Source organism: Oncorhynchus keta, chromosome 32 (genome assembly GCF_023373465.1).
Source record: "Oncorhynchus keta strain PuntledgeMale-10-30-2019 chromosome 32, Oket_V2, whole genome shotgun sequence".
NCBI classification, from domain to species: Eukaryota; Metazoa; Chordata; class Actinopteri; order Salmoniformes; family Salmonidae; genus Oncorhynchus; species Oncorhynchus keta.
In genome coordinates this window covers 7,267,891-7,286,350 of record NC_068452.1, presented here as the reverse complement: position 1 = coordinate 7,286,350, position 18,460 = coordinate 7,267,891, and the positions used below count along the sequence as shown (strand labels likewise).

General features: G+C 47.1%; 1 protein-coding gene across 6 annotated transcripts in view; it reads left to right on the top strand.

Moving 5' to 3' along the window:
* The window catches only part of LOC118365719 (E3 ubiquitin-protein ligase SMURF2-like), a 107,613-nt gene that overhangs the window by 73,771 nt on the left and 15,382 nt on the right, over positions 1–18,460 (top strand). For all 6 annotated transcript variants that reach the window (XM_052490612.1, XM_052490610.1, XM_052490613.1 and 3 more), the window contains exons 4-11: positions 11–144; positions 2,878–2,943; positions 3,469–3,553; positions 4,134–4,217; positions 5,198–5,415; positions 11,353–11,437; positions 13,331–13,489; positions 13,788–13,886. In XM_052490612.1, the coding sequence (XP_052346572.1) occupies positions 11–144; positions 2,878–2,943; positions 3,469–3,553; positions 4,134–4,217; positions 5,198–5,415; positions 11,353–11,437; positions 13,331–13,489; positions 13,788–13,886 (930 nt within the window). The remainder of the gene's footprint in view (positions 1–10; positions 145–2,877; positions 2,944–3,468; positions 3,554–4,133; positions 4,218–5,197; positions 5,416–11,352; positions 11,438–13,330; positions 13,490–13,787; positions 13,887–18,460) is intronic.

Here is an 18,460-nt window from a genome sequence, read left to right as displayed (position 1 = left end):
CACACCACAGGTACATTGGGAAGTCTGACTCCATCACCATCAGTGTGTGGAACCACAAGAAGATTCACAAGAAGCAGGGGGCCGGCTTCCTGGGCTGTGTACGCCTTCTCTCCAACGCCATCAACCGCCTCAAAGACACCGGCTGTAAGTGTGTGTGTGTGCGCGTTCAAGCATGTATTAGAGCAATCATTTATTTTTGCCCGTGCACTTTTTGAGCAAAAGTCAGTGTGTGTGTGTCTGGAGGTGGTCTCAGTATGGTGTGAGACAGCACAAAAAAAACTCCCAACGATTACTCAAACCCAGACACACATTCCCCCCTCTATTCATCATTATTCCACTCCTAGTACGCAACGCATGATTTGATTTATAGACCACATCAAAGACAAGACAGGCTTCTGTCCTGCCCCACTACCTAGAAGGCCCTATTACACACACACACGCACCTGCCATTAAACCCTATTGATTGACGACCATCTGGGAGGGCTGGCACTGTCGCTGCCCCGCTCTGCTCGCTCCCTCTCTGGGTATCAGGTGCCAGTCTGGCTGGCTAGGGCCCGGAGCATGTTGGCGCTGCCTGGCCTGGTGAGACGGACGCCATCGAGAGCGGGATAGGGGGCTCCTGGGAGTTGGGAGTCTCGCCCACGCCTGGCGCTGCCAGCTCAAACACACTCCCCGGGGTTTCCACCTCTGTAGCGTGAAGGGAAACACACACACACACACGTCCTGCTGTCTCTTCAGACACAGACTTAACTGTATGTGAAGTAGACGTGCCGTCTCCCTTTTCTACTCTTGCAGTGACTGCTTCATTATGAGTATTTACTGGAAAGTCGCTTTCCTCTGTTTAACCTGGCTTGTTAGCTGTTAGCTGCTGCTTTCAGACTGGGTCCCATCCCGACTGATAGCATTAGCAGTGAACAACCGTAGGTATAGAGCATTTCTCTTTTCGGCCAAGCTATAACAGTTAAAGATGCTAGCTAGGCTGTTAAACAAGCTGGCTCCACTTACAGTATAGGCCTACATCATAGCATAGGCAATATCTGTACATCTAACTTCCCTACCTTCCTCACCCTCCGTCTTTAGTATATATGTATATCTATCTATACCACTCAGCGGTTTTCTCCCTAAGTGTTTTCGAATTGGAGCCATAACTGGCTGTGACAATGAGAGTCCTCTAGAAATTGTCAGTCAGACAGTGTGGCACTGAAGCCAGTCAGTATGGGTAGATGCTGCTGATGTGGACAACAAGGGAGACAGGCTGTCGCAAGCCCCCCCCCCCCGCCTGTCTGTGGTCCAGACACCACATTCTCTAGGGGCCTCTTCTTCTGCTGCCGCGCCATTTCCTAACAGTCTGGCCCGGTACAGCTCTACAACTTCCTGTAAATGAATGTAGGATCACACACGCACACTGACACAAACCTCTGAGCCCTTTGTCCTAGTTACAGGTCTCTGGATTCTGTCCTTTTTTTTGTTGTCTTTTTGTCCCATAGTTTATTTAAATTGGTTTTGGTGCGTCTGTGATGGTGGACAGTAATGTATAGAATATATACGTGGATCAGTCACTTTATCGTCTATGCACTGTCTGGGTGGCAAGACTTGTATACAGAGAGACGTATACTGTTGATACACTGGTAATTAAGCCTACGTATGTTGTGTAGACAGTGTCCTGTCTTTGTGGTCGTTTTGGTTCCCGTACCCTTTGTATTCCCCCGCTCTTTCCTTTCGTCTGAGCCTACCCCACCCCCCGCACCTCAGATGTTTGCAGGGCCAGGATCCAGTTTCACTTCGTCTCTCTTCTTTTCTCTTTTTTTTTTTCTCCTGAAAGCTGCTTACTATTCCAACCTTGTAACCCCTAGGCCGTCCCTGTTTAGTCTGGACACGTATCCGGAACAGATCCTCAGTGCTGTCTGTCAGGAAGACACCGGGGAGCGGATAGTCTCACTACACCCCCCCTCACTTTCTGCTCCCCCAGACCAAAGAGTTAGCTAATAGGTCCTGACATATATGTCTAGGATGTTTTAGGATGAGTAGAGGGAGATCAGCTATGGCTGATTTGGGATCAGGTCTTAACCTGCACTGTGAAATGGAAATCCCTTTACTAGTGTAGGCCTCCTTCCATTAGCCGACGGTCTTGTTCATAGGCAGATTTGATGTCGTTTTCTGACTCTGTCTTCATTTAATATTTCTCTTGTTGTCCAAGGTATTAGTTTTCTTCACTTCTTGTTTTGAAGGCAAACTGGTATGTTGTATGAGGGTATATTTGTTTTGACACTTATTTTATCAGGTAAGTTGACTGAGAACCCATTCTGATTTACAGCAATGGCCTGGGGAATAGTTACATGGTAGAGGAGGCGGGATGAATGAGCCAATTGGAAGCTGGGGATCATTAGGTGACCATGATGGTATGAGGGCCAGATTGGGAATTTAGCCAGGACACCGGGGTTAACAACCCTACTCTTACGATAAGTGCCATGGGATTTTTAGTGACCACAGAGAGTCAGGACACCCGTTTTAGCATCCCTCCGAAAGATGGCACCCTACACGGGGCAGCACTGGGATCTTTTTCTTTTTTGAGACCAGAGGAAAGAGTGCTTCCTACTGTCCCTCCAACACCACTTCCAGCAGCATCTGGTCTCCCATCCAGGGACCAACCCTGCTTAGCTTCAGAGGCAAGCCCGCATTGGGATGCAGGGTAGTATTGTGTTCCTCTTGTGGTGATGACATAACGGTATTGTAATAGCAGTGTTTGTCTTGTCCTTACTCAATACTAAGGCCAGACAGATATAATTCCTTTAAGCTTTATAAATTCCCTTGGGGGAAAAATAAAGCTTTGATAAGTTATTCTTTGCTCATGGATATTGTTCTCTTCTAAATCCACAGATCAGAGACTGGACCTGAACAAGCTGGGCCCCAATGACAATGACACAGTGAGAGGCCAGATCGTTGGTTAGTAGATCTGTGCAGTGCTGTGGACCGCACACAAGTACACACACAAACACACACACAACTCCGCACGCCCACAGAAGCAAGCACGCACACACACAAAAACACACTTTGGTCCGAGTTTGCAGACGTGTGGTTCTGTCTGACACAACCGCAGGTCTGGTGGATGTTTTGTCACCATCATCGGACTGTCTGAAAGGAAAGCCATGTCTGTCTGAGTAGCTCGTCGTCTTGTTTCTAAGTAAAACCACCTTTGACCTCATAGGTTTCCACGGAGTTTGTTTGCACAACACAGACGAGGCTCTCTGGATCCGGTGTCTCAGTACTCTGGGTTTACCTCACCACCCACTGCTTGTAGTGTTGGAGATCTTTTCCAGACTGTGACTTGACCAGGAAGAACTCTGAGTCCCAGTTCAACTAGGGTCGATAGTTTCCCTTGGTCAGGTCACGGTTAGGATAATCTCATTCTCATGGCCTTATACAGCATTGCATGATATTGGTCTAACTAACTGCTGCTGTTGTCTCCAGTGAGTCTACAGTCCAGAGACCGTATCGGCACAGGAGGCCCCGTGGTGGACTGCAGCCGTCTGTTTGATAATGATTTACCTGACGGGTAAGGCCTCCGGATGTTTCTTTTGACTAAAGCTACATTATGTTCCAGTTTGCCGTGTATCCAATGAGAGAGGCTCTGCGTGGCCAATCCAGCGTCTGCATCGAACGTACAGCATTTTAAGTCAGGGCATTCATACTTATGTCATTTCGTGTAGCAGAGCTGTTGAGCAGTACTGTTGTCAACGAAGTGGGTTTGTGTTTAGACAGGACATCCTGCTCGCACCTATCCATCAAACAGTCATGTCAAAGTTATATGGAACGCTCTGCGTTGTTAGAAAATTTGAGGGGCTCGATTTGGATTCTGCAAGCCTCCGGAGGCTCTGTAATTGCGTCACACCCTTCATGCGGAGCCTCCGGATCGCATTGCCGGATCAAGCATGAATCAGCTATTAGATCGTTTTCTTATGTAGAGAGTTATTTTTGTATTGTATAAGGTTTAGCTTGAAGGTTGATCTGAATCTGGTTGGATTGGGGCATATTGAATCTGGTTGGATAAAAAAACATTCTAATGCATATGGAAATACTTGTTCCTTGGTCTGTTGCTCACTGTGTCTGTCTTCCTGTGTGTGCGTCTGTATCAGCTGGGAGGAGCGGAGAACAGCCTCTGGTCGGATCCAGTACCTTAACCACATCACACGCACCACGCAATGGGAGAGGCCCACCCGGTACGTCAACACACACACACACCTTTGCGCCGGATAGAAGCTTCCCTTGGAAGCTACTGACTCTGGAGGGCTGCCAACATCCAGCAGACTGTTTGTTCACACACTGAGTACCAAAGATCAGATCCATAATCTGTAATTTACGGAAACAGTCCAGACATTCTTATACAACATATCATCAACCTCCCTCTTCACCTCTGGCCTGTTTATTAGTATTTCTTCCTTACGTTGCCCTTTAAAAGGGAAACAGTTGCTTATATGCCACAACTACAACCTCCCCGTGCAAATCAAGCTTGTCTAGTAGTATATTGTGCCTTGCCGTCCATGCACTATTGGAAAAGGGAAACAAACCAGTTACCGGGCAGCCTAATGAGTGAGTTCCTATCAATTTCCTGAAAGGCTCAGTCCCATAAATGGGGCCAGCCAGGTTTGGCCTGGCCCACCTTTTCTCCTGGAACAACTGTCGCCTTCCTTATATGGTCCCTGTATCAGTGGAGCCGATAAAGGAAGTAAGCAAACAAATAAATGACCCCTCTGGAGCTGGCCTTCCTATTTTTCTTTAAGCTGGCTGGGGAGTAGTGTGCTGTGGGATTGGGTTAGGGGAGAGGAGGTGGGTGAGGCAGGGGTTAAGGCGGGGGGTTTGTCCAAGGAGATAACCAAGGCATCCGTGGCCCTGGAAGGCCAGACAAAGTGGTCTGGGGCAGTGGACGGGGACGACGGGGACGGGGCTCGCTCTCTCTCGTCTCCCTCTCGTCGCCTCTCCTTTTCTTCCTCCCTTTGACCAGTCATCTTATCAGTTGCTTTCCTGCCACTCTCATGGACTAGACTGCCACTAAGACACACACAGGCAGAGGGACATACCCAGTCTGACGCCATCACACACACACACACACACACACACACACACACACACACCAATACCCCGTCAAATGTGCACACTTTCTAAGATATTGTCTCAACCTTTGTCCCCCCTTCCTTTCCAGGCCGGCGTCTGAGTACTCCAGCCCCTCCGGGCGGCCCCTCAGCTGCGTGGTGGATGAGAACACTCCGGTCATGACACCCAACGGGGCGGCCATCGGTGTGCTGCCCAGCAGTGGCAGTGACGCGCGGGTCCAGGAGAGACGTGTCCGCTCCCAGAGACACAGGAACTACATGAGCAGGACCCACCTCCACACCCCGCCGGACCTGCCCGAGGGATACGGTGAGACGCACAACATCAACAAACCCGACATACCGGGCATACAAACATATACACTAACACACACACAGTCACATAACTAATGTATACACACTCATTTTCCACACTGCCTGACCTGCCTGAGGGAATATGGTGGTCAGGTGATGTGGTTACAGAAGCACACACACAAGCCTACAAAGCCGCATGACCTACCAAAGGGATATGGAGAGGACAGGGGTGCAGTCAGATACACAACACCCTCTGCCTGATCTACCTCATTATCAGAGAGAGAGACACTCGCTCACTCAGCTAGCATGATGTGCCAAAGGCTTCTTTCTGTAAGCACAGTCACATGCTTACATAAACACACCTCAACTGACCTGACTCAGAGATAGCGTCACACACACAAGTACGCACACATGAACACACACTCTGTAATTATCAGTGAAAGGAATGAATGGAGCTTGCAGTATCCATGTAGCAGGGTAATACCAGGGTATACATGGCTTTGTTATCAGCCTTTGAGAGGGTAGTACAACAATCTCCCTGCTACTACAACCACAGCCTTTACCCTCTGTGTCTCTCTAGATCCCTCTGTCCCTCCTTACTTTTCTCAGCTCCCTCCCTCCCTCTCTCGGCTTCCCTCTTCCCACAGCACCACATCATAACAGCTGCAGTCAGCGCAGGCTGTGTTTTCAAGGCCCCTCTTCTCTCCTCGCCCCTCTTCTCCTCACTTCCCCATGTTTGCCAACACTTCCCAGCGCTCAAGTGTTCTCGCAGTGCCGAGTGATATTCCCACAAAGGAGAGACTGAGAGGAAGGTTGTGGGGGGGTGAGAGAAGGAGAGAGTGTGCCCAAGAGGAGGAGAGCAAGAGTGCTTGAGGGGAAGGGAGAGAGAACATTTCCCTCATTTGGAGGACAGGAAAGGGTGCATTCGAGGGGAACTGGTTTTCATTTGTGTGTTTCTGATCAACCACCACGTCTGCCCTTCTCGACGCGTCAGATATTATTATTGTTCCCTCTGTACAGCCTCTGTCTTGTATACATTATACATGTAGATGGAATGTATTTCATACATTATGCAATAAGATTTAAGTACTACAGGCTGTTGGTTGCTAGGCTGTTGCTATGGAGTGCAGCTATTTCGAGCACCCCGTGCACACAGTGTTGGACCAGTTTTGACTTTTACAGCCGGAGACCAACACACAGTTAATTTATGTACACTGCTCAAAAAAATAAAGGGAACACTTAAACAACACAATGTAACTCCAAGTCAATCACACTTCTGTGAAATCAAACTGTCCACTTAGGAAGCAACACTGATTGACAATAAATTTCACATGCTGTTGTGCAAATGGTAGACAACAGATGGAAATTATAGGCAATTAGCAAGACACCCCCAATAAAGGAGTGGTTCTGCAGTTGGTGACCACTTCTCAGTTCCTATGCTTCCTGGCTGACGTTTTGGTCACTTTTGAATGCTGGCGGTGCTTTCACTCTAGTGGTAGCATGAGACGGAGTCTACAACCCACACAAGTGGCTCAGGACGTGCAGCTCATCCAGGATGGCACATCAATGCGAGCTGTGGCAAGAAGGTTTGCTGTGTCTGTCAGCGTAGTGTCCAGAGCATGGAGGCGCTACCAGGAGACAGGCCAGTACATCAGGAGACGTGGAGGAGGCCGTAGGAGTGCAACAACCCAGCAGCAGGACCGCTACCTCCGCCTTTGTGCAAGGAGGAGCAGGAGGAGCACTGCCCTGCAAAATTACCTCCAGCAGGCCACAAATGTGCATGTGTCTACTCAAACGGTCAGAAACACTCCATGAGGGTGGTATGAGGGCCTGACGTCCACAGGTGGGGGTTGTGCTTATAGCCCAACACCGTGCAGGACGTTTTTCATTTGCCAGAGAACACCAAGATTGGCAAATTCACCACTGGCGCCCTGTGCTCTTCACAGATGAAAGCAGGTTCACACTGAGCACACGTGACAGAGTCTGGAGACGCCGTGGAGAACGTTCTGCTGCCTGCAACATCCTCCAGCATGACCGATTTGGCGGTGGGTCAGTCATGGTGTGGGGTGGCATTTCTTTGGGGGGCCGCACAGCCCTCCATGTGCTCGCCAGAGGTAGCCTGACTGCCATTAGGTACCGAGATGAGATCCTCAGATCCCTTGTGAGACCATATACTGGTGCGGTTGGCCCTGGGTTCCTCCTAATGCAAGACAATGCTAGACCTCATGTGGCTGGAGTGTGTCAGCAGTTCCTGCAAGAGGAAGGCATTGATGCTATGGACTGAGCCTTATTTTGACTTGTTTTAAGGACATTACATCAAAGTTGGATCAGCCTGTAGTGTGGTTTTCCACTTTAATTTTGAGTGTGACTCCAAATCCAGACCTCCATGGGTTGATAAATTTGATTTCCATTGTTAATTTGTGTGATTTTCTTGTCATCACATTGATCTATGTAAAGAAAAAGTATTTAATAAGAATATTTCATTCATTCAGATGTGGATGTAGGATGTGTTATTTTAGTGTTCCCTTTATTTTTTTGTCGTCTGGTCCGCCAGCCGATTCTCTCTCTGTATATGTGATAGCGGTTGGCCTGAGGACGAGAGATAAAAAAATAAAAAACATTGACACGTTGAGTGTCAACAGTCAAATGTGTATTGCACCATTGTTGATATGCTGCAGCAATACACTGGTTCACAGCGCCGGGGCCACCAGCCACCACAATCTCCCTGTTCTGTGGAAGTTCCCCATCCACTATTTCTACCTCCTGTTTTCATATACAACTTGTCTCTTCATATGCAAGTTCATAAATGATGAGGATACCAAACATTCGTTGTGGCATGGACTCGACAAGGTGTCGAAAGCGTTCCACAGGGAATGCTGGCCCATGTTGACTCCAATGCTTCTCACAGTTGTGTCAAGTTGTCTGGATGTCTTTTGGGTGGTGGACCCTTCTTGACACACGCGGGAAACTGTTGAGTGTGAAAGAACTAGCTTGCGTTGCAGCTCTTTGACACAAACTGGTGTGCCTGCTACCGTACACCGTTTCAAAGGAGCTTCAATCTTTCGTCTTGCCCATTCACCCTCTGAATGGCACACATACACAATCCATGTCTGAAGGCTTAAAAAAATCCTTCTTCAACCGGACTCCTCCCCTTCATCTACACTGCTTTGAAGTGGATTTCACAAAGTGACGTCAAGGGATCAGAGCCTCCTTTTAACATGAGTCTTCAATATTCCCAGGTAAGAAGTTTTGTGTTGGAGTTATAATAGGAATTATAAGACTATTTCTCTCTCTACCATTTGTATTTCATTAACCTTTGACTAATGGATGTTCTTATAGGCACTTTAGTATTGCCAGTGTAACAGTATAGCTTCTCCTCGCTCCTACCTGGGCTTGAACCAGGAACAAATCGACAACAGCCACCCTCGAAGCAGCATTACCCATGCAGAGCAAGGGGAACAACTACTCCAAGTCTCAGAGCGAGTGATGTTTGAAACGCTATTAGCGCACACCCCGCTAACTAGCTAGCCATTTCACATCGGTTACACCAGCCTAATCTCTGGAGTTGATAGGCTTGAAGTCATAAACAGCTCAATGCTTGAAGCATTGCGAAGAGATGCTGGCAAACACACACAAATGCTGTTTGAATGAATGCTTACGAGCCTGCTGGTGCCTACCATCGCTCAGACTGCTCTATCAAATCATAGACTTAATTATAACATAATAACACACAGAAATACGAGCCTTTGGTCATGAAATGGTCGAATCCGGAAACTATAATCTCGAAAACCAAATGTTTATTCTTTCAGTGAAATACGGAACTGTTACGTATTTTATCTAACGGGTGGCATCCATAAGTCTAAATATTCCTGTTACATCATAATTACGTGAAATTCAGGCAAATTAGTTCGCAACGAGCCAGGCGGCCCAAACTGCTGCATATACCCTGACTCTGCGTGCAATGAACGCAAGAGAAGTGACAATTTCACCTGGTTAATATTGCGTGCTAACCTGGATTTATTTTAGGTAAATATGCAGGTTTAAAAATATATACTTCTGTGTATTGATTTTAAAGGCATTGATGTTTATGGTTAGGTACAGTTGTGCAACGATTGTGCTTTTTTTCTCAAATGCGCTTTTGTTAAATCATCCCGTTTGGCGAAGTTGGCTGTCTTTGTTAGGAAGAAATAGTCTTCACACAGTTTGCAACGACCCAGGGGGCCCAAACTGCTGCATATACCCTGACTCTGTTGCAAGAGAAGTGACACAATTTCCCTAGTTAAAAGATATTCACGTTAGCAGGCAATATTAACTAAATATGCAGGTTTAAAAATACATACTTCTGTGTATTGATTTTAAGAAAGGCATTGGTGTTTATGGTCAGGTACACGTTGGAGTAACGACAGTCCTTTTTCGCGAATGCTCATCGCATCGATTATATGCAACGCAGGACATGCTAGATAAACTAGTAATATCATCAACCATGTGTAGTTAACTAGTGATTATGATTGATTGTTTTTCATAAGATAAGTTTAATGCTAGCTAGCAACTTACCGTGGCTTCTTACTGCATTTGTGTAACAGGCAGGCTCCTCATGGAGTGTAATGTAAGGCAGGTGGTTAGAGCGTTGGACTTGTTAACTGTACGGTTGCAAGATTGAATCCCCGAGCTGACAAGGTGTAAATCTGACGTTCTGCCCCTGAACAAGGCAGTTAACCCACCGTTCCTAGGCCGTTCTTAACCTCTCTCGGGTATGTGGGATGCTAGCGTCCCACCTGGCCAACATCCAGTGAGATTGCAGAGCGCCAAATTCAAATACAGAAATACTCATTATTAGAATTCAATAAACAAAACATATTTTACATGGATTCACAAGAAGTTCATCTTTAAACCTAACCACTGTCAGATTTTTTAAATACTTTACGGCGAAAGCAGACAAATCATTACAAACAGAGTTACACAAGTCGGAAATGGAGATAAAATGAATCCCTTACCTTTGATCTTCATATGGTTGCACTCAGAAGACATTCATTTACTCAATAAATGTTCCTTTTGTTCAATAAAGTCTCTTTACATCCAAAAACCTCCGTTTTGTTCACGTGTTTTCTTCAGTAATCCACAGGCTCAAACGCAGTCAAAACAGACAAAAAAATCCAAATTGTATCCGTAAAGTTCATAGAAACATGTCAAACGATGTTTATATTCAATCCTCAGGTTGTTTTTAGCCTAAATAATCAATAATATTTCAACCGGACAATAACGGCGTCAATATAAAAGGTAAACAAGAAAGGCTCGCTCTCGGGATTGAGCATGAAAAAGCTCTGACACTGCAGGGTCCACTCATTCAGAATGCTCTTACTCCCTCATTTTTCTGAATCCTTCTGGGCCCGAGTAGCAGGCAGTTGAATTTGGGCATGCTTTTCATCCAAAATTCCCGAATGCTGCCCCCTACCCTAGAGAAGTTAACTGACTTGCCTAGTTAAATAAAGGTGTAAAAAAAAAAATTTGGGTCAAATCGGTGTCCAAAAATACCGATTTCCGTTTGTTATGAAATCGGCTCGAATTAACCGGCCATTCCGATTAATCGGTCGACCTCTAGCGGTAATCCATGCCCCTGAAAATGCCCAGTGTTCTTGGCAGAGGTGACTCGCTTAAGGCCAGAGGGAGTGAGAGGTGCGTGGTTGTGTGGTGTCAGAAGGAAATGAGGGTTAATGGGGGTGAAAGAGGGACTACATGTGCATGAACCAGGCACACACCCCGGTTACACCATCAGTGTGCACATACCGGGTGGTTACACCTACACTAATGTCCTGTCCATATTTTTTAGAACATAAACACTCATTTGTGTGTCGTTTTAAGTTGAAAGAATCGAAGAACAAAAGGGTGTGCCATTTTTAAGATTCCCTCAGCTTTTCTCAGTGTTGTCTTTCTGTGTGTGTCCCCCCCCCCACAGAGCAGAGAACCACACAGCAGGGCCAGGTGTACTTCCTCCACACCCAGACGGGCGTCAGCACATGGCACGACCCCCGAGTGCCCAGGTACACACTGCTATGAAACACACACACTCACCTCTGTCCGTGTCTCTGTCTGTCCGTGTCTCTGTCTGTCCGTGTCTCTGTCTGTCCGTGTCTCTGTCTGTCCGTGTCTCTGTCTGTCCGTGTCTCTGTCTGTCCGTGTCTCTGTCTGTCCGTGTCTCTGTCTGTCCGTGTCTCTGTCTGTCCTGTCTGTCCGTCTCTGTCTGTCCGTGTCTCTGTCTGTCCGTGTCTCTGTCTGTCCGTGTCTCTGTCTGTCCGTGTCTCTGTCTGTCCGTGTCTCTGTCTGTCCGTGTCTGTCTGTCCGTGTCCTCTGTCTGTCTGTCTGTCCGTGTCTCTGTCTGTCCGTGTCTCTGTCTGTCCGTGTCTCTGTCTGTCCGTGTCTCTGTCTGTCCGTGTCTCTGTCTGTCCGTGTCTCTGTCTGTCCGTGTCTCTGTCTGTCCGTGTCTCTGTCTGTCCGTGTCTCTGTCTGTCCGTGTCTCTGTCTGTCCGTGTCTCTGTCTGTCCGTGTCTCTGTCTGTCCGTGTCTCTGTCTGTCCGTGTCTCTGTCTGTCCGTGTCTCTGTCTGTCCGTGTCTCTGTCTGTCCGTGTCTCTGTCTGTCCGTGTCTCTGTCTGTCCGTGTCTGCTTTTCTCTGCCTGTCTCTGTCTGTGTGTCTCTCTTAATTCAATTTGTTTTATTGACATGAGGTAACAATGTATATTTGCCAAAGCTTACTTTGGAGATTTACAATATTGACATAATTAACATAATAATAATCTATATTGTCAACAGAACAGTAATAACAATGATGAAGGGTCAAAATAACCATACATATAACAATAACAATCTGTCACTCCCTCTCTCGCTCTCTCTCCTTCACACAGACTAGAAACTATTATTATTATTACCTTTCGCTGTTAGACTTTTTTTAGTCTGTCTTCTGGGTCGTGTTCATTAAGGCATTCTTTGGAAAACGTTTTAAAATGTCTCTTATGTCCAGGTAGACCTCCCTATTTCAGACTTTTTTTTCTTCTGATGCCTAATGAATACAACCCTGGTTGTGTGCCCTGACCTTTCCTCACCTTCCTTAACTGTTTCCCAAAAGGTTCAATCGAACACTCCACTGTACTTCCTGTTCAGTGATACGCTAATACACACACACACACACACACACACACACACACACACACACACACACACACACACACACACACACACACACACACACACCGATTTATCCCAAATAATGAACATATCGAAGTCTTCAGAGATTCAATGTCCTTAAGATTCAACCTTGAATCATGGTCATTTGGCCCAGAACGAGTTAAACACCTATTATGTCACGAAACAGCTTAGCCAGGCATGTGCAGACTGTTTTAACGACGAGTCCTCAGTGGACAGTTAAAACATCCCACTTCAGGGTTTTACGTTTCAACAGAAAAGAATGTTAGGTTCATGGGGGAGTAGAGACCGATAGGGAATTTTTTGAAATTATTCAAAGTGTTTTCTCAGATGTTTTGCGATCGATCCGACTCTGCCGAGTTGAATTTAGGCACGCCTCTGGGATGTCCTTTTTTATACTTGGAGAAAAGATTTTTGTATACTTAGGAAGACCAATTTGCACTCAATAATCCTACCTAACTGGTAGAATAAAGACATCGAACAGTAGTGACAGTGTTTACAAGTCGTACTATAAAAGCCTGGTTTTACACTATAAAAGATCATATACTCTCATTCACCTAGATGATTAATACTCAATCAAGTATAATGATGATAATAGTAGTAAATACTGCAGTGTTCTACTCATTGTATTCATACCCCTGTTGTTTTAGCACCCTAGGTTGAGTGAGCAATGGAGTTGACGTGGTTATGGTTTAGTTGTGTTCACGGACTCCTGTGTTCCTATTTTCCTGCCCAGGGATCTGAGCAACGTCAACTGTGAGGAGCTGGGTCCTCTGCCGCCGGGCTGGGAGATCCGCAACACGGCAACGGGACGCGTCTACTTTGTGGACCACAACAACCGAACCACGCAGTTCACCGACCCGCGCCTCTCCGCCAACCTCCACCTGGTCCTCAAGTGAGTGCAAACGCTGTCACCGTTCAGGCTGTGACCTTCGACTCGAGCTGGGGCCTTTACTGTTACGGTCTACTCAGGGGTCATGCCTTTTTTTTAGCTGAAAACACCGGGTTTGTCTATTTTCTAGATCACAGTGAAATGTCATGGTAGCAAAAATGCCGAGGAAGCATTCTACCTGCTGCTAGTGAATCCATCTGCTGTGTGATGGCATCAGATCTTTTTGTCCTATTTTATATCACTGTTGGTTTGTTGCTCTCTCTCTCTCCCTCTCTCTCTCTCTCCCTCTTTTCCTCCCTAGTCCAAACCCCCCTGGTCCAAACAGCCCTGGTCCAAACGGTCCCAGTCCAAACGGTTCCCGCGTGGCCATGGAGAGCCAGAGCCAGAACACTAACCTCAGGTAACCCTACACTCACTCATACACACACACACACACACACACACACACACACACACACACACACACACACACACACACACACACACACACCACACTTCAGGGGGTGACATACAACAATACTGATTCACACCACTCAACCACACACGTGTGTGTGTGTGTGTGTGTGTGCAAACTCAGCAACCTTTCACCACACGCATCACAACAGCAGCGTAAGACGCAGACTGGAAGAAAATGCTGACAACGTGTGACCCTACCGGTGGGCCGTCTGTGTGTGTAGCTTCGCCACTGTTGATTTTCACATATGCAATTCAGGTTCACTAAACATGCACACACACTCCTGGCAGTCTGTCTGTGCGCAAACAGTTTGTCAGTGAGCTGCCTCAGCTGAACCTCAGGTAGTGGCATGCCTTGAAAGGCCTCTGGGCTGGATCTGGGGTTAGGGCTGGATCCGTCCCACTACTGAGGAAACACTGTAATGTGGATCAGATGCTGCTAGGCTAGACCTCTCTCTCTGCAGTAAGCCAGCAGGTGTGTGTGTGTGGTGTGTGCATGCCAGTATCCCCCCTCCTGAGCAGCTGTTCAAACACCAGCCGTGTACCGTGCGCCCCAGTGGAACAGTCCAGTTACCATGCGCTATTACCCACGTTGCTTTGCACACAGTCAGGTGGACACGGTGGGAGCAGGTGGAGGGGCAGTAGCTAAACCCAGTTGGGAACGAGGTAAATCTCAGCTATGGTATAGGAAGCTTGAATTTCTTGTCTTACACCAAGAATGTGTCATTTTATTTCTTCTTTTAATAAGAAAAGGTATTTTTGTATGAATTCTCGGGTGAAACCTTGCAATAACAGCACCTGGCACGAGACGCGTGTTTGTGAAATCCACATCTGGTCATTCGGCACCAATCATATCCGTATGTGTCAAAATGGCCCCCCCGGTAGTGGAGCTAGCTTAGTGGGTTTACGCTGATGCACAACACTGTCTTATTCCCTTTTGAGGGCAAGATTTGCAGCACTCTGACAGAAGCTGCTTTTGGACACTTGGAATGTGGGGTTTTTTCACGGATGAGGGAAAAGTAAAGAAATGCAAACCAAAGCAATAAACTCCCACACACTGTTGACTTGCATAAAATACACTTGGTGGCAGCAGTCAGATCCAATAGTGTCTTATTTAATTGTCTATGTATTTGCCTTTGTTGTACCTCGAAGGGTGTTATGCCACTAGTCACTACCCTATCGCATTCTAGTGCTTTAGTGCAGTTGAGTATTTTTACAAAATACTTTTAGAGCTGTCTGTGCTGAGCACAGGTGTGTGTGTGTGTGTTACTAGTTAGTCAGGAGCCAATCGTCTCTCCCTGGAATTTAAACCCCAGACTCCATTTAAACAAGGCTGCAATGTGGCAACATTTCTATCACCCTCTCAGTCATCACACTTCTATGAAAGCAACATTTCTTCCACCCCCTCAGTCAGCACACTTCTATGAAGGCAACATTTCTTCCACCCCCCTTAGTCGGCACACTTCTATGAAGGAAACATTTCTTCCACCCCCCTTAGTCGGCACACTTCTATGAAGGCAACATTTCTTCCACCCCCCCATCAGTCAGCACACTTATATGAAGTCAACATTTCTTCCACCCTCCTGTCAGCACACTTATATGAAGTCAACATTTCTTCCACCCTCCTGTCAGCACACTTATATGAAGTCAACATTTCTTCCACCCTCCTGTCAGCACACTTCTATGAAGGCAACATTTCTTCCACCCTCCTGTCAGCACACTTCTATGAAGGCAACATTTCTTCCACCCTCCATCAGTCAGCACACTTCTATGAAGGCAACATTTCTTCCACCCACCCTCAGTCAGCACACTTCTATGAAGGCAACATTTCTTCCACCCACCCTCAGTCAGCACACTTCTATGAAGGCAACATTTCTTCCACCCACCCTCAGTCAGCACACTTCTATGAAGGCAACATTTCTTCCACCCCCTCAGCAGCACACTTCTATGAAGGCAACATTTCTTCCACCCCCCCTCAGTCAGCACACTTCTATGAAGGCAACATTTCTTCCACCCCCCCTCAGTCAGCACACTTCTATGAAGGCAACATTTCTTCCACCCCCCCTCAGTCAGCACACTTCTATGAAGGCAACATTTCTTCCACCCCCCCTCAGTCGGCACACTTCTATGAAGGCAACATTTCTTCCACCCCCCCCTCAGTTAGCACACTTCTATGAAGGCAACATTTCTTCCACCCCCCATCAGTCAGCACACTTCTATGAAGGCAACATTTCTTCCACCCTCCTGTCAGCACACTTCTATGAAGGCAACATTTCTTCCACCCTCCATCAGTCAGCACACTTCTATGAAGGCAACATTTCTTCCACCCACCCTCAGTCAGCACACTTCTATGAAGGCAACATTTCTTCCACCCCCCTCAGCAGCACACTTCTATGAAGGCAACATTTCTTCCACCCCCCTCAGTCAGCACACTTCTATGAAGGCAACATTTCTTCCACCCACCCTCAGTCAGCACACTTCTATGAAGGCAACATTTCTTCCACCCCCATCAGTCAGCACACTTCTATGAAGGCAACATTTCTTCCACCCCCACCCTCCCTCAGTCAGCACACTTCTATGAAGGCAACATTTCTTCCACCCCCATCAGTCAGCACACTTCTATGAAGGCAACATTTCTTCCACCCCCCTCAGTCGGCACACTTCTCTGAAGGCAACATTTCTTCCACCCCCTCAGTCAGCACACTTCTATGAAGGCAACATTTCTTCCACCCCCATCAGTCAGCACACTTCTATGAAGGCAACATTTCTTCCACCCCCCCCCTCCCTCAGTTAGTACGCTTCTCTGAAGGCAACATTTCTTCCACCCCCTCAGTCAGCACACTTCTATGAAGGCAACATTTCTTCCACCCCCCTCAGTCGGCACACTTCTATGAAGGCAACATTTCTTCCACCCCCATCAGTCAGCACACTTCTATGAAGGCAACATTTCTTCCACCCCCCCCCCATCAGTCAGCACACTTCTATGAAGGCAACATTTCTTCCACCCCCTCTCAGTTAGCACGCTTCTCTGAAGGCAACATTTCTTCCACCCTCCCTCAGTCAGCACACTTCTATGAAGACACAGTTTTCTTTCTTTTTATGGCTTTGTTGGCGCTCGCACAATCTTGTTTTATTGGGTATTAAAGGCATTTAGCAGAACACGGACATCTTGTTTGATTGCTGACAAGTTCTCAGCCGGAACTATAAACAGTCCTTACTGACTGACAACAGGCAAGTAAACAGGCAAAGTGAGACCAGATGCGGCTGATAGAAGGGTGTGTCTGATGGAGACATTAGCACCGTCTGGGGAGGAGAGTGAGCTATCTTGGACCGGGAGGGAGGACAAAGAGTGTGTGTGTAAACCCTGTTTATGAATTGAGTGTGTGTATTGCATGTTTACGTGTCTGTAAGTGTTGTCACGAACCGACTCGAAGCCCGTAACCAAAAGGGAGACAACGTAGAGATCATGGATTAACAAAAATATATTTAATAACTGAAGTAGCCTATATACAATGAACAATGGTGTGCGTAGTCAGTAGTGTAAGTGAATGGTTGCCTGCATAGATGTGATAATGAGGGGTTTTGAAAGGTGCCAAAGCAAACAAAACAAAACGGCCACAAAAATGCCACAACCAAAATCCAGCAGTGTGTCTGCATGGAGAGAGTCTCCTCCATGAATCGGGGGGTATTTATCCCGGGACACACACTGTGTGTGTGTGTCACCCCTTCCAAACATTGAGGACTCCCCTGGCTCCAGTAATACCCCTACTGGCCCATCCCAGAACGCTCTGCGCTAAGCTGCTGGAAAACATATTAGCTAGCTAGCCTAGCGGCGCTGCAGCCAGGCCTGGCCTGCCATCAGCAACACATCTGTCTTCGATCAGCCCCAGGATTTCAGAATATTTCACCCAACAACCACCGTGGCCCACAACACGCTTGATAAATGTTTTTCGCCAGGATTCCTCGGGCCATTTAAGTTTGTCAGAGAGGACATGCTATTGATGATGGCCTCACGATAAGCGTTACCTCGCTGTTAGAGACGGTATGCTGTGTTCCAGTGTGTGACCCCCTAGAAAAACAGAATGGTACGGAGCCCCTAGTTAGTGGTGCTTCGGTTTTTGATTGAGGTTTCGAGTTCTTATTTCATTCCATGTAAGGCAAAGGTAGGACAATAGCCTGACCACTTATTGGTGTTTAAGTAAGTTGTCACACTTTACAGGGTTGGGAAGGAAGGAATTGAATGTGTAGTTGTATACCAGAGCGAGGGAGAGATTTAGAGAATGTGAGACAAAGGAGGATGTGGAAGGAGAGGAATGTGAGAGTTATGCACCAAAGTGCAGACTACTGTTCTGCAGTGAGGTTCCGCTCTTCTCGCTCTTCTCCTTCTCTCCTCTCACCTCTCTCGCTCTCTCTCTCACTTTCGCGCTCTCACCTCTCTCGCTCTCTCTCTCCTTCACTCTCTCTTTCTCTCACTTTCGGGCTCTCTTACCTTCGCTCTCTTCTCTCTCCATCTCGCTCTCC